Raw genomic sequence first — 13,605 nt, forward strand, 5'->3', positions numbered from 1 at the left:
CGAATACTTTTGTTCATATTACTTCTTTTTCAGTTTTTTTCCCATTTTCCTTTCTTCTTGTTTCATCATGAAGTATTTAAACAAGTCTAAATTTAGAGTAGAGCTGTGGGGAAAAAAATAAAAAATAAAAAGGAAAAAAGACAATGTAACCAGGCAAAGGCGTTAATTAACAAGACACCTACATGTCTGCTTCTATAAACAATGGGTAGAGCATGCGGCTGAGATGAGAGATCTGCAGGCAGCTATTTGCAAAGCTACCAGGTAGAAGGAAGGTCTGCGAGGTCTTGTTGGGCCAGAGTCCTGCTGACATATGGGGAAGCTCTGTAGGCCAAACATGCATCCATTGTTCACTGCTCCTGAGGCAACTTGAAATGGAGAAACCTGGGGGTACCTGCCTGTACCCCCAGAGCTACACTAAGGATGAATCTGTACTCTGCAGAGATCTCAGTGAAGTATTGTGTACGTGCTGTATGTATTCATACCAGGATCTCCCTGTGACCAGTCAGTCACTCAACAGAATTGCCCCAGTTGAGCTGCAGCATCTGAGGCTCAGTGGGATAGTGCTGGCACTGACATGGTCAGAGCATGGGGAGGGCAGCGCACACAGGAGAAAGGGATGGGGACAGAAATGGGGATGGGGACACTTCCCAGCCCCCATCCTTGGGGCCTGCCTGCAGCACCAGCACTACTGTAGGAGCAAGTCCGCAGCCCTTTTTCACCCAGTAAATCCACTCTTCTGTGAAGTCAGCTTGCAGTTTTAACCCTCTTCTGAAACCTGATCAGAAGAGATTTGCATGGACAGCCAGTAAGACCACAAATAAAAGTGCTTTTCCATCACTGCCTCTGGCATGGATCCCCTCCTCCTGGCAGCTGCTGGACAGGCAGATCAGATTCCCTGCTGCTGGCGAAACACCTCACGGCTGCCTTCCAAACCACACCAGGGAACAGTTAAATCTCCTTAGACAGGCCAGAGACATCATCCTCATATCTCCCAAACAGGATACAGTCTCCAGCACTATTGAGAAAGGAGCTTTTCAAGCACAATGTTTAAGCAGGGTGGAAAGGAATTTCTATACCCAAACCCTTGGTGTAGGTGTCCTGACATGAGACAGAGAGGCACAAGATTATGAGCTCAGATAAATGTATCTGCTGTTAATAAGTATTCAGGTATTTTGTTCCCATCATTCTTTGTTTTAAGTTATTGAAAATCAAAGCATATAATTCTTATTAGGCTATGATGCTGATTTAAGTTAAGGATGATGGTACAGCAAAGACTTGCTTGGAGGTGCAGGCAGACATGCAGCAAGATCCCAGTGCTTCCAGAATGAAAACCAAGTACCCATCTCCTACATCCTCTTCCCAGTCCTGATATCCACAGTGCAGAAAGGACTCACAGAATCACAGAATTATCAAGGTTGGAAAAGACCTAGAAGATCCCCCAGTCCAACCATTACCAATACTTCCCAGCTAAATCATATCCCTCAACACAACATACAAACGTTTCTTGAACACTCCCATGGTCGGTGACTCCACCACCTCCCTGGGCAGTGCATTCCAGTGCCTGACCACCCTTTCCAAGAAGTAATACTTCCTAATGTCCAGCCTGAATCTCCCCTGGTGCAGCTTGAAACCATTGCCTCTAGTTCTATCACTGTCTACACCAGAGAAGAGGCCACCCCCAGCTCACTACAACCTCCCTTCAGGAAGTTATAGAGAGCTATAAGGTCTCCCCTGAGCCTCCTCTTCTCCAGTCTGAACAATCCCAGCTCCCTCAGCTGCTCCTCATAAGGCCTGTGCTACAGACCCATGTAGGCCCTGAGATACTGTCCTGAAGAACAGGGGGCTCATCCTTGCCCTGCTGCATGTGCAACCTACAACACTGCTTTAACCAGTGTTTTCACTATACTTGTTCTTTGTCTGATCTTGACACTTGCCAGCACCTTCTCCTAGCAAGATAATCCAAACTGACCTCAGGTTCTAGTAAAACTAGAAACAAACAGAGCTGGTAAATCTTCCCTACATCAATGAACACAGCACAAAGTTGCAGTGGCACTTTCTATTGCAAACGTATCTCTAATTTGTTCCACTTTCTGCTCCTATGTCTCTTGCAACCTTCCTCAGATTCTCACACTTCATTAAGGATCTGCTCTCATTCTTTCTCATAGGACTCATTTTCTTCTTCCCCAACGAGACCCTGCTATCTCTTATTTCCATCCTATGCCCCAGCTGTGCTCACACACTGCAGTGCTGACCTCTGCAGAAGCACCTCCAAACATGATAATCCCATTAAGGGCTCTCTAGGCACCTGGTATTTTCCAGTTTTCTTTGCTGTTTTTATTTCATCTTTGAATTCCCTTTCCTTGCAACTTTAGGTCATTAAGGGGTTAAGTGAGGTATATCTGTTAGGTTATATCCATTAAATGAGATCAATCCAAATAAAGGGATTTGGGCCTCCCAGTTTAGCATGTTGCTGCATCTTACTGTCTTTTCTATGGGTGTTTCAGGATTTGCTCAACACAGAGCAGGACTCTTTCCAAACCCATCTGGATTAAACTGGGTTACCGCTGCAAATAGCACACAATGACTGGAAAGGCTAGCACAGAGATGCTGCAGAATCACTCACAATAACTCTTTGCTTATGGCTTCTTGAAAAGTGGAGAGAAAATGCTGTCTGAAACCTTGATTCTCCTGCCTTCAGCCCTCACTCTGATTTGTTTTCAGAATGTGAACTTTCATTGTCTCCTTCCTGAAGTATCCAGACAAGTATCTTGCCAGGCCTGTACTCTACCCCTCATTTTTAACCCTGGTAAATGAGAAATGGGACCTTGATAATCAGACCTCATAGTCCCTCTTAGAACAACATTCTCCTCTTTTCAGGATGCAGAGAGAGGAGTAGGAAGAAGCAGCAGCACCAATCTGACCCCATGATCCCTGGTGCCAGCATCACCTTCTGAGTCTGGGGAAGAGCATTATATAAGTCAGGGCAATATGTTATACCCCTTGTCTGCAACGAGTAATTGCTGAAGGAAGACATTTCTCCATGCTTTGCTAACCACCAGAGCCCTCTCGGGGCAGTCCAGATCTGTGCTGACTCCTTATCAGGATGAGAACCACCCATGGCACGTTTTGGCCACTTGAGAAAGGTACTGGCATGATCCAGACCTGTCCATCTGTTACCTTCAACTGCTAACAATGCCATTTCATAGAATCATAGAATGGCCTGGGTTGAAAAGGACCACAATGATCATCCAGTTCCAACCCCCTGCTATGTGCAGGGTCACCAACCACCAGACCAGGCTGCCCAGAGCCACATCCAGCCTGGCTTTGAATGCCTCCAGGGATGGGGCATCCACAGCCTCCTTGGGCAACCTGTTCCAGCGTGTCACCACCCTTTTAAATGTGGAAAAGATGATAGGAAGTGGGTTTGCTCATAGCTCATAGTTCAATATAGGTCATTTATATCAACTGCTCATTTATATCTTTCCACTGCTATACCTACAGTTATTTATAATTCATATTCCTCACAATGATAATGAGCTTTCAATGCGCGCCCCACATCTGACTGTGCACTTTGCTGCTCGCGGCTGCTCATCACGTTCAGCCACTGTCTTCCTTTGCTTCATTGGTCTCCAGACAGCAATTAGGGGACAGCAATCTCAACTGAATGTTGCCCGAATTCAGAGGTTCAGCTATTAACAAAGCATCACTCACATGAGTAAGAGATCAGGTAATGGGCAGTCCTTCTGGCTGCCTGTCCCTTTCATCTCTCCTACATGAGGTGTCTTGGACATTACAACCCCGCACAGCACTTGTACCCCAAAGTGATAGTGCCAGAGTGGGCACCCAGCATCCCACACTGGGTGGGTGAGATCAAAGTTGGGGGGCTTTTTTGGTCCTGCAGCTGTGCGCCCTTTAAAGCAGGCCGGCCTGACCTCCGGCTGGAGAAGCTGAGACCCGTCTTCAGGAATCAGAGTAATCCCTGGTGATTTTATCCCACTCCAGTTCCCTAAATCTGTGGCTGCTGCTGCTTGGCCAGGGGATTAAGGGGCTGCCGGGGGATTACGTAGCCACTGCAGCTCGGGGCACAGAGCTGCCTCCTGGCGCAGCCATTGCTTGGGGCACAGGGCCAGCAGCATGGCGGGGGCTGCACAGGGACCCCTGCAGAGCAGTAGGAATGGCATGGATCCCGCACATCCCGCCGGTTGGGCCCCTCGCTGATGACTGGCACATGGAGAATGGACCGTGGGGCCATCCCGCTTCTTCTGCTCAGCTTCCTCTGCCTCCTGCCCGCCGCCCAGCTCCAGACCAAGATACCGCTGGAGACGTGAGTCCTGCCTCTCATTTCGGGATGGGGTGGGGTGGGAGGGGGACAGCATTCCCTCCAGGCAATGTAAATAGGAGTGGTGATGGCTGCCGGCTCTAGACCTGGTGTTGAAGCCTCATTTTCCTCACTCACCACTCAGGGCAGTGACACCCACCTGCTCTACTTAAGCACCTGGACAGCTACTAATACTCCAAGATGTAGAAGGCAAAACCAGCTCATGGACACCTTCATCCCAGTGCAGGTGCAGCTTGTGGTGATACGGCCATAGAGCCTGTGCTGAGGACTGCTCTCAAGTGCTGCTGAGCAGCCTACAGGGATAGCTGTGTCCAGAACCCAGCCCCAGGACACACAGGAGATGGGTGGTTGGGTGAGGGCCTGTCTTCCAGCACAAAAGCCAGAGTGCTGCTGCTTTTACCTTATACATCAGCAGCACTGATCCAAATCCAAGCACCGGATGCTAATAAAAGCAAGGATCTGCTTATGCATACTTGTATTTATTCTATGTGAATGTCATCAGGGGAAGCTGAGTGGAGGACAGGGCCCCACAGCCCCTTGTCCCACCTGTTCTGCCCTGTCTTGGTGTCCGCCAGGAGGCTCACAGTGCCTGGCAGGCCAAGCTTGTGAAAGCTTCACCTTGTTAAGCTGACATAGGCAAGTTAAATCCTGTCAGGATTAAAAATGTAGGGGAGTCAGTGGGGCAGCAGCTCTTGGGCTGGGCTGGGCTGGCCTGATCAGCACAGGGGTATAGTATGTGTGTGGAGGGGATAGTGCTGTTGTTTTGTCTGCTAGACCAACCAAAGTCATCTCGTGCCTTGAACTGCAGCAGTGTCCCCATGCTCTTTAATAGCTATATAGATTGATAGATTTAGGCTTGACATAAGGAAAAAGTCTTTTACAGTGAGTGTGGTAAAGCACTGGAAGAGGTTGCCTAGTGATGTGGTTGAGTCCCTGTTCCTGCAGACACCTGAGGTCAGGCTGGATCAGGCTGTGGGCAACATGATCTACCTGTGGTGTCCCTGTTCATTGCAGAGGAGTTGGACTAGATGGCCTTTAAATGTTCCTTCCAACTCTAAGGATTCTGTGATTCTATGGGACTTCAAAAATCCAGCTGAAAGGAACTTCCCATCAAAAGAGGCAGTTTCTCCCTGAAATTATTGCCCTCTTTTCCTCTCTTAGCTCCATCAAATAAATTTCAACCCCTATTGCAACATAAAATTAGAGCTCAACCTCAAAAAATTGAATTAAACGTTGATTGTAGAATAAAATTCAACCCCTAACAGCTTCAGGCTACGCACAATAAAATTGTCACTGTGTGCCCAGAGTGAATGCTGCATGAAAATACCTTTTGGCCTTGAAATCTGTGGCATTAAGAAGACAGCCTGTCCTTTCTGCTGTTTTCACCACTGAATACAAGTGCAGGGATTACGGGCAGGCAATCTCTGGCCAAATCCCTTTCTGATGTGTGTGGTTATAATGTGATAGCCCTTTACTACTGAGAAAATGGTTGCGTCACTTTGCACTATTTGGGACTTGCTCATGTACAAGAATAAAGAATAAACAATAGAAAAAGAGCTTTTCTCCTCTGGTTCCAAAACCAGACCAACAGCAGAATTAATCTCTTGGGTTTCAAATCCACTCATGAATTTGACCGCAACACAAAAGTTGCCCTTTTCAAAGATAATTTCAGGAGAGGAAGACATTGGCCAGAGGAGGAAAGAAAGAAAATCAGTAGAAAATGGATCTGCTCTACAGATTGCATGACAACATTTTGGGGACTCAAAACCAAAAGCTTTTGAGCACCAGCTGGGTTTGATTACTGTGAAGTGGCACAAAACTAAGGTAGCTTCTTCTGCCCCCAAAGTCATTCCTGCCTTTGCAGCACTGCCCTTGGTTCATCGCCAACTTACCTCTTTGCAAAGATCCATTGGCTTTAATTCCAGCAGTGCACAAATCTGCTCAGCACATTGCTAGCTTCTGGGATACAGATCCAGTGCAGAAACCACCTACCCTTTTCTCCTAGCCTCCACTTGATTTATAAGCTGGCCATGGCACAGGATTTCTTGAGCCGCAAGGGCACTGTGTGTTTGGTCTGGCTTCTCAGCCTCTCTTTGCTAGGGTACCAGAAATGTTAGGAACTTCTGTGGGGGGAGGTGAAAATAAACCTGGAACAGGCTCCTGCCCTAACCACCTCTATGCATTTTCTCCATCCCCTATGGAACAGCACCATATATATTTAATTCCCCACTCCTTAGCCCTGTCACATAGAGCCACTCTTTCTTCTTTCCTCTGGGTTTCCCACCACTGCTCCCACACTCAGGTGCTGGCCCTCCCTGCCTCACTCATCCTTCTCCCTTTGCTCCTCCTCCTGCTGTTGCCTGACCCCAGCATGCAGAGCAGTTCAGACGTGGCCGTAGGGTGCATCCTCAGGCCAGCACTCAGTACCACTGTGAGAGGCTTAGGAACTGTGACAATGCATAAATCCCAATGCATTCTTTCCCCTTAGTTATGCTGTTACAGGACGTTTCAACATTCATGTGTTCAGGCTTCTTTTGCCGTGGCCTCAAAGGCTAAAACATGAACTTCCTTTTTCCTGTTTCTATGAAAGCTGAGAATCCCACATAATCACGTGGTTTCAGAGTTTTATAACCCAGCAGTTCCCTGAGCACTGAGGCTGGGTTTTCCACAAAGCCCTGTGGTTGCCTTCTCTACCAACCAGTAATTGCTAAGCTCATATTGCAGACCCATCGTCTCAACAACAGCATCGTTCTGCTGAAGCCGTCCAATTACACCCACTGGTCTGAACTTAATATTGCCAGCACTATCCCAAAATTCATGCTTAAGCTCTTTCTTTCTTCAGTAGAAAGGTGAGATCTGGAGAGTATTAGTTAATATCAGCACAGAACATCTCACACCTAAAAAAGAACTGTAAAACTAGCTGCTGTGTCAAGTTAAATACAGGTTCATAGCTCTTCAGGCAGTAAGTTAATCACTACAACAGTCAGGAAGGCAATCCAGGAGGGTCTCTCTTTGTGTTTTCTTCCCCTTTCTTTCCCTAGAAATTGCTAGAATAACTGAAATGCAGCAGTAAATCCTGGCCTCCTACCAGGTACCTGTAGTCTTTTTGCTCTAAGAATGAAATGAAGAGATAAAATCTGCTTGTCAAAATAAGACACGGGCCAGAATGTACAAACAGTGTAGCTGTACTTACTGATTTCAGCTGGTGCTGGCTTACAGTAGAGGGAAATGAGTGCCTTGTTCCCAATTGAGGACTGGTCACAAAGCGCATCTACTTGCACTGTGCCTCCATCATAGGCACTGAGGAGTGGGGTACTGTTCAGGGCAGAAGTTTTACAGTGGCTTCAAATCATCCCTCATGTCTGCCTGCATTTGCAATAGGAGAGCCTAACAGACAGGCTTCCTAGGCTAAAGCTAACTGTTTTGGTTATTCCACCACTGCTGCACTGCCTTTGCTCCTGCGTTCATCTTTTGTCAGCATATTACTCTGCCCTAACAGTGGTGCAATGTGCTGAGCAATCAAGACTTGGGGATAAAACCTGCTGAAGGCTGGGAGGCACCTACTGAGAGCCCCAGATAAGGCTGCAGCCCATAAATAAGTAGTGCATGCTGGTTAAGCGAGGGCCATGTATTCCATTAAATAAATCTCTCCTAAGTGAATCCTTGCTGAAGGAACTGCATGTAGGTGGAAATGCCTAATGTGAATCATGTAGCAGATTTCTGATGAAGTGCTCTGTCAATTATGAGAGCCATCTATTTTCATTTGGATGGCTCAGTGTTCAGGCTGCTCTTCAGAATCCTTATGTTCTCCGCGTGGAATTGCCATCACCAGTTATTTACAGGATGGCACAAATGTGAGTAGTGTTTTACAAGGAGGAGGTACATAATCTCCTCTGGCATTAAGAAGCTGTAGTACTTCCTCTAAGAGCAGTAAATTTATCTGGCTTGTTAGTCTCTGCCCCACACTGCTCTGGGAACTGAATCCAATGGTGAGTCCTGACAACTTCTTTCAGCTCTGGTACTTACATCTGCTCAGCAGTCCTGACATAAGATGTCTAGCCCTTCACTGTAGGCTCTGTCTGTAATCAGTGAAGACAAGTGTCTCCATAGAACTCTTTATTTTGCTTTATTAACTGTAGAGGAAACCAGACAATGTCTAAGACCAAACAAACAACTTTCACACCACTAAAGGGAGGTGAGACTTATTCCACTTGGAATCAACAGGCAGTGACCAAGGCCATCAGCATTCACTGATGCTCCTTGCTGACAGAGTTCCTGCTTATCAGCATTTCTCACCCTCCTTATTGCTTGTCTCACTCACTGCTTGGGAAGAAAGCATTATCATTGCCACTCTACAAGTTTAAGCAATATGAGGAGTTTTGTACTTAGGAAAATGGAGTTTTCATTGTCAGAAGAAGTAAGCAGTTTTACTAACTCTGAATTATTAGTACTGATTTTCCCTTTTGTTTTACCTTTTAGGGTTAAGTCTTGGGCAGATGCCTTTGGTGGTGAGCTGTATTCAATTGCTACCAAGTATTCAGGCTCTCTCCTATTGCAAAAGGTAGGTGAAAACTATGAGAATCCCACTGGCCTTGCACCCTCTCCCCACATAGCCTTCCAACATTCCCCCTGCACAGAAAACCTGGGGTGGAAGAAGGTAAGCACACAGGTCTCCAGCCAACTTGCAAAACCATGTGAGTTCGTATCCATGAGAACGGTGATCTCTCGTGGCTATGCCAGACTGCAGAGGGTGATCCACGTCTTCCCTACTTTCATTATCTATGACCAAATACCACAAAAGATGTCCAGTTTAAAATATATATATCTGTTTTTTAACAGTACTCTGCAAGTTCACCCTTTTATTATTTCACTCTCTCTTATTACCAGCCCTTCAGTCCTCTATAACTGCACATCAGTCCCTGCCTTGTCTGCTCATAGCTCATCTGTTTGTCACCACCCCACAGTGCCCTCCCATAGCTCTCCAGCTGGTACCCTTGTTTATGTCTGCATCCTCATTTGTATTCCTCCAGTAACTTTTCAAGGCACTTTCCTTGCATTTGAATTGTCTTTAAAATCATTGTTTGGAGAGGGTCTCTGAGGCAGGTGTTGTGGAAACTATGATCTTCCTGAAGAACAAGGGCCACTCCACTTAACTCTCTGCCAACATTAAAGGATGCAGCTCTAGGGACTTAAAATACATTTTCCCATTTACACTCATAGAATTTGCCCTGTCGTGTTTGATTCCTAAAGTCAGGGAGGAATGGCTGCTCCTGTTCTGATCTTTGATCCCTGCACACTGCTGCAGCAGGGCTGTACTAATCATCCCCTCCTAATTATGACTCAGGGGGCCTGATGGCTGCTGAACACATCTGAGGGGTATGTTCCCTGTTCCACCTCATATGGCCAGCTGGTTTCTTTTAATTTCTTTCTCTGGTTCTTCTCTTCAACACAAGCCATGCACAGCCTATTAGACCCCTTGAGTGACTGCTTTTTGTCCTTTAGTAACACCCACATCCCAGCGCAAAAACAAAACAAATAAATAAATAAATATTTTCAGCAGATACTGTTACCTCAGGCCAAAGTTTGCATTTGAGCAATCCTGAAGATTCAATTGCATTGACTATTCCCTCATGAGGTCCTCATGCAGTAGTGCCAGAGTCGAAGTGATACACTACAGCAGCTCAAGTGGACACCCAGTCACAAGTGGACAATGCGCACCCAGATCAGATGGTCAGTTATCTGTGCCTGGTGCTGTGCACGTATTTCATGTCCAATAAGATGTCTTCAGACTCCAGATTATTATTATTTTTTTAATATGTTAAGGGTGCTACTTTATAGCATCAAGAACTATTGCTATCACTGTCTTCTCCATGCTGCTCCAACACAGTCAACCTGCTCCAGCCCACTGAGTGCAGTTGCTAATAGATTAGGGGGTTTACACTCCTTAAAGTTCAAAAGTCAGTGGGACTCAAGAGGATGGGGTATAGCTTAAAAATGCCAATGTCATTATAAATCAATGGTGGAGGCCAAGGATAGGAGCCATGGTGCTGAGGTGGGTTCCAAAATAGTTGTGCTTTGTTGGTTCTATGTTGCTGTGATTCTGTGATTCTCTAGTACAAGTGTGGGGAGTGCAATCCAGGGTGCCGACAATTCTGTCCTCAGGGCTTTTTGAAGTCAATGGGCATTTTCTCTTTGAGAAAATACAGAGACAACTGCACCTTCCAAATTTGATTGCACGTTTCCCTTGTGAAACATGGTTGAAATAGCTGGTTTATTGTTCTGAGAGCTGTAATTCCATCATTATCTGAATGTTTTGCATGTTTTTGCACCTTCTCCTTATTTAGCTTCAATTTTCTTCTGGGGCTTAGTTTGCTTGGATTTCTTTGGAGGTTTTTTGTTTCCCTCCAGAAGAAACTACATACAATATTGCAAACCTAAATGTTCTGTTCCCCACCAGGCTTTATTGCTCCTGGAGAACTGGTGAGGCAGCAGATGTCCCTTGGATTCAGAAGGGCGGGCTCTCAACCTGGGCCAAGCAGCTTTGAGAAAGCATCTAGGTGGCTGTTGGTCTCAAGCAGCCAGGATGTTACCACATTAAACCTCAGAGGAACAAAAGCTTAAGAGCTGTTTTGATTTGATGGCTGAAGCATTCATATTCACTTGAACATTATGCAGCAGAGGTCAAGAGAAGCTCACATACCAGTCTGGTACATGAACCTGGCTTGATGATGGGTCTAGGACAGCTGACAGCAACATAGCTGGGGCCAAGTAGTGATGTGGTAGGATGGCAGCATCTCCCACAGTTTTAACCTTTGGCTTGTTGGGTCTGCTAGCAACGGCCCTGCTGCAGATGTTGTCTAGGGCCTGGGGCCACCAGCTGAAGCCATGCTGGGAGGTCTTTGTGTGGTTTTAGGCTTCTCCCCAGAGCTCAGCTTGCCTCTGAGTGAGACAAACACTAATCAGACTCAGCAGACTCAGAACTTATTTTTCCCTCTGCTACATTAGCAGCGTATTATAGATGTTTCTGGGAATTCCTCTTGCTTCCTTCTGAAGCTGAGGCGGCAGTTGCCTTCCTCAGTGGGTAGAGCTTAGAAAGGACAGCAGGGCTTTGCTCCAGATGTATGATTACTATAAAGCAATGCAGGTAACTACAAAGCAAAGAACAGAAAAATAAGCTCAGTCAAGACATGTTTGTGGGTGAAGATGAAAGCAATGCCTTTCACACCCTTCATATAGTTTCACTAGCAGTGAGTAATGCAACACTACATACTTCAATGGGCTTCATTTTAAGAAGGTGGGAACAAGAAAATCTATTTGGTGACATATCTGTTCACAGTTAAAACTTTAGATACTGAATTCTAGATCTTCCGCTTTTAAGTTGCCACCCCCACAGAAAGAGAATCTTAATGAATTGTCCCTGCTATTTCAGGGAGTGAAGCACTGGAGGAATGTGAAAGAATGTGTTATTTCAGTCACCTGTTTGGTCCCTTCTCAACATCAGCTGATTGCAGCCCATTCTCCCAAGCCTAGAGCTGATTCCCATGTTGATCTGATAACCTGAACTTGTGTTGCAGTAGCTAATCTTGGTTGGCAACAAGTACCACTGATGGCACTGACCATGTTCTTTATGCTGTGGCACCTGGTAACAGTACTGAGATGAAAGGTACAACTCTGTTGCCTACCTTTGGGACATCTTGCAGAGAATATTCTTTAATAGCAGGAGCCTTTAGTGGCAGGAATACAGATACAAAATGGCTTTATGGATTGTTTGTAGGGAAAAAAAGCTCAAAGGGGATCTGAGCTCAAAACTGATTTTATGTAGATGAGTATGGCTGATTGAATTTGCTTGTGATTATTTTACCTTGTAAACCTCCACTCTTCAACGTGTTAAAAGCACACTAAAAATAATTGAGAGGTAATGAACCCTGTTTTTGTAATCTAAGGAGTGACCCAAGGTAGCAGGTCACTTTGTGAAGTGCGCGATGGCTGTGCTAGCGTAGTCTCCCCCCATCACCCCTCTCCCAGGAGAGATTAGTCTCCTCCCCCCGAGAAGGGTCTGATTAAACTGTGTCAGAGATCACCTCCCTCCTGCTGAAACCATGACATGGAGCTAAATGGGGCAGGCACCAGCTGAGTGCATGCTGCAGGCTGGTCATCAGCCAGAGCCCTCCCTCTGGGGCTTCTGAACATCCCCCTTGCAGCACTGTTATGCCAACCTCTGTGCTCAACCTGACCTCCTCCTCATCATCATCCAACACTGCCCCAGCTATCAGCTGCAGCAGACAGAATGTGAGGCCTGGCATTTTTAATCCAGTAAAACCCTTGCTGTTAATCACGGCAGACAGAACTAGCAGAGCTCACTGCCATGCCTGCTGCACACTGGTTGCTGCTGCTATTTCTGCCTGACCTCCTCAGCCTGCCCTGTCTCCAGGGCATTTCCTGCTCTGACTGTGCTCGGTTGCCTTCCCCAGTGGTCAGCGAGCTGCCTGAACAAAAGAAGCTCTGCTCACTCACCCTCAAGACATGCGAAGTCCTTTCCCCACCACTTGCTTCTAGTCCAAAAGTGCCACAAAAGCTTCTGCTATCTTCTCATTCTTTTCCCTTCCTCATATCGTACTTGCAAAAAGACCACATCCCTAGTGAGATTGCTGCCATAGTGCCAACACAACATGAAGTTTGTATGAGACTTAACAAGACCAAGTGCCGAGTCCTGCACTTGGGTCACAACAAACCCACGCAGTACTACAGGTCTGGGGCAGAGCTAGCAGCAATAGTTTCACCTTCTTTAAGGACCTCTTGCTCAGCAGGGTTTTCTGCTTTCCCTTGGACAGAAGTACAAAGATGTGGAGCCGACCCTGAAGATCAAAGAGGTGGATGGCCTGGAGCTTGTGAAGAAGTTCTCAGAGCAGATGGAAAGCATGCTCCGCAGGAAGGTGGAAGCTGTTGAGGTATGGCCATGGGCCCTATGGGAAGGAAGTCCCCTCCCAATGACTCCAAAGCAGCCAGTGCTGACCTCCCTCTGCCTGCACCAGGGGTGCGTGGGCACAGGGGTTGTGTGAGGACTTCCTTGCCAAGCTGAGCAGCTGGCTTCTCTGAGCTTAAAGTAGACACTGGTGGGAGGACGTGGGCGTTCAGACAGGGGAATGCTGGCTGCTTTGTCAGCCCAGGGTAAGAAATAAGACAAAAACAAAGTCTAGGAATAAATATGAGGGAATTAACACTTTTCTCCTTAAAGGTGTTTAATTCTGTAACTGTTAAAAGAAGGG

General features: G+C 46.5%; 1 protein-coding gene across 9 annotated transcripts in view; it reads left to right on the forward strand.

The window, feature by feature from the left end:
* The first annotated feature begins 4,094 nt into the window (after positions 1-4,094).
* Positions 4,095-13,605, forward strand: part of CACNA2D4 (calcium voltage-gated channel auxiliary subunit alpha2delta 4) — a 105,525-nt gene continuing 96,014 nt past the window's right edge. For 7 of the 9 annotated variants that reach the window (XR_014943603.1, XR_014943604.1, XM_085540343.1 and 4 more), the window contains exons 1-3: positions 4,099-4,324; positions 8,819-8,900; positions 13,171-13,287. Coding sequence is in view for 7 of the 9 variants with exons in the window: in XM_085540343.1 (XP_085396469.1) it covers positions 4,218-4,324; positions 8,819-8,900; positions 13,171-13,287 (306 nt within the window). In the remaining 2 variants the exon portion in view is untranslated. Of the gene's footprint in view, positions 4,325-8,818; positions 8,901-13,170; positions 13,288-13,605 lie in introns of all 9 variants that reach the window. The other 2 variants (XM_085540345.1, XM_085540354.1) reach the window with 1 other exon arrangement.

The sequence above is a fragment of the Coturnix japonica genome, chromosome 1 (assembly GCF_054131305.1).
Source record: "Coturnix japonica strain WE chromosome 1, WE-NBRP24, whole genome shotgun sequence".
NCBI classification, from domain to species: domain Eukaryota; kingdom Metazoa; phylum Chordata; class Aves; order Galliformes; family Phasianidae; genus Coturnix; species Coturnix japonica.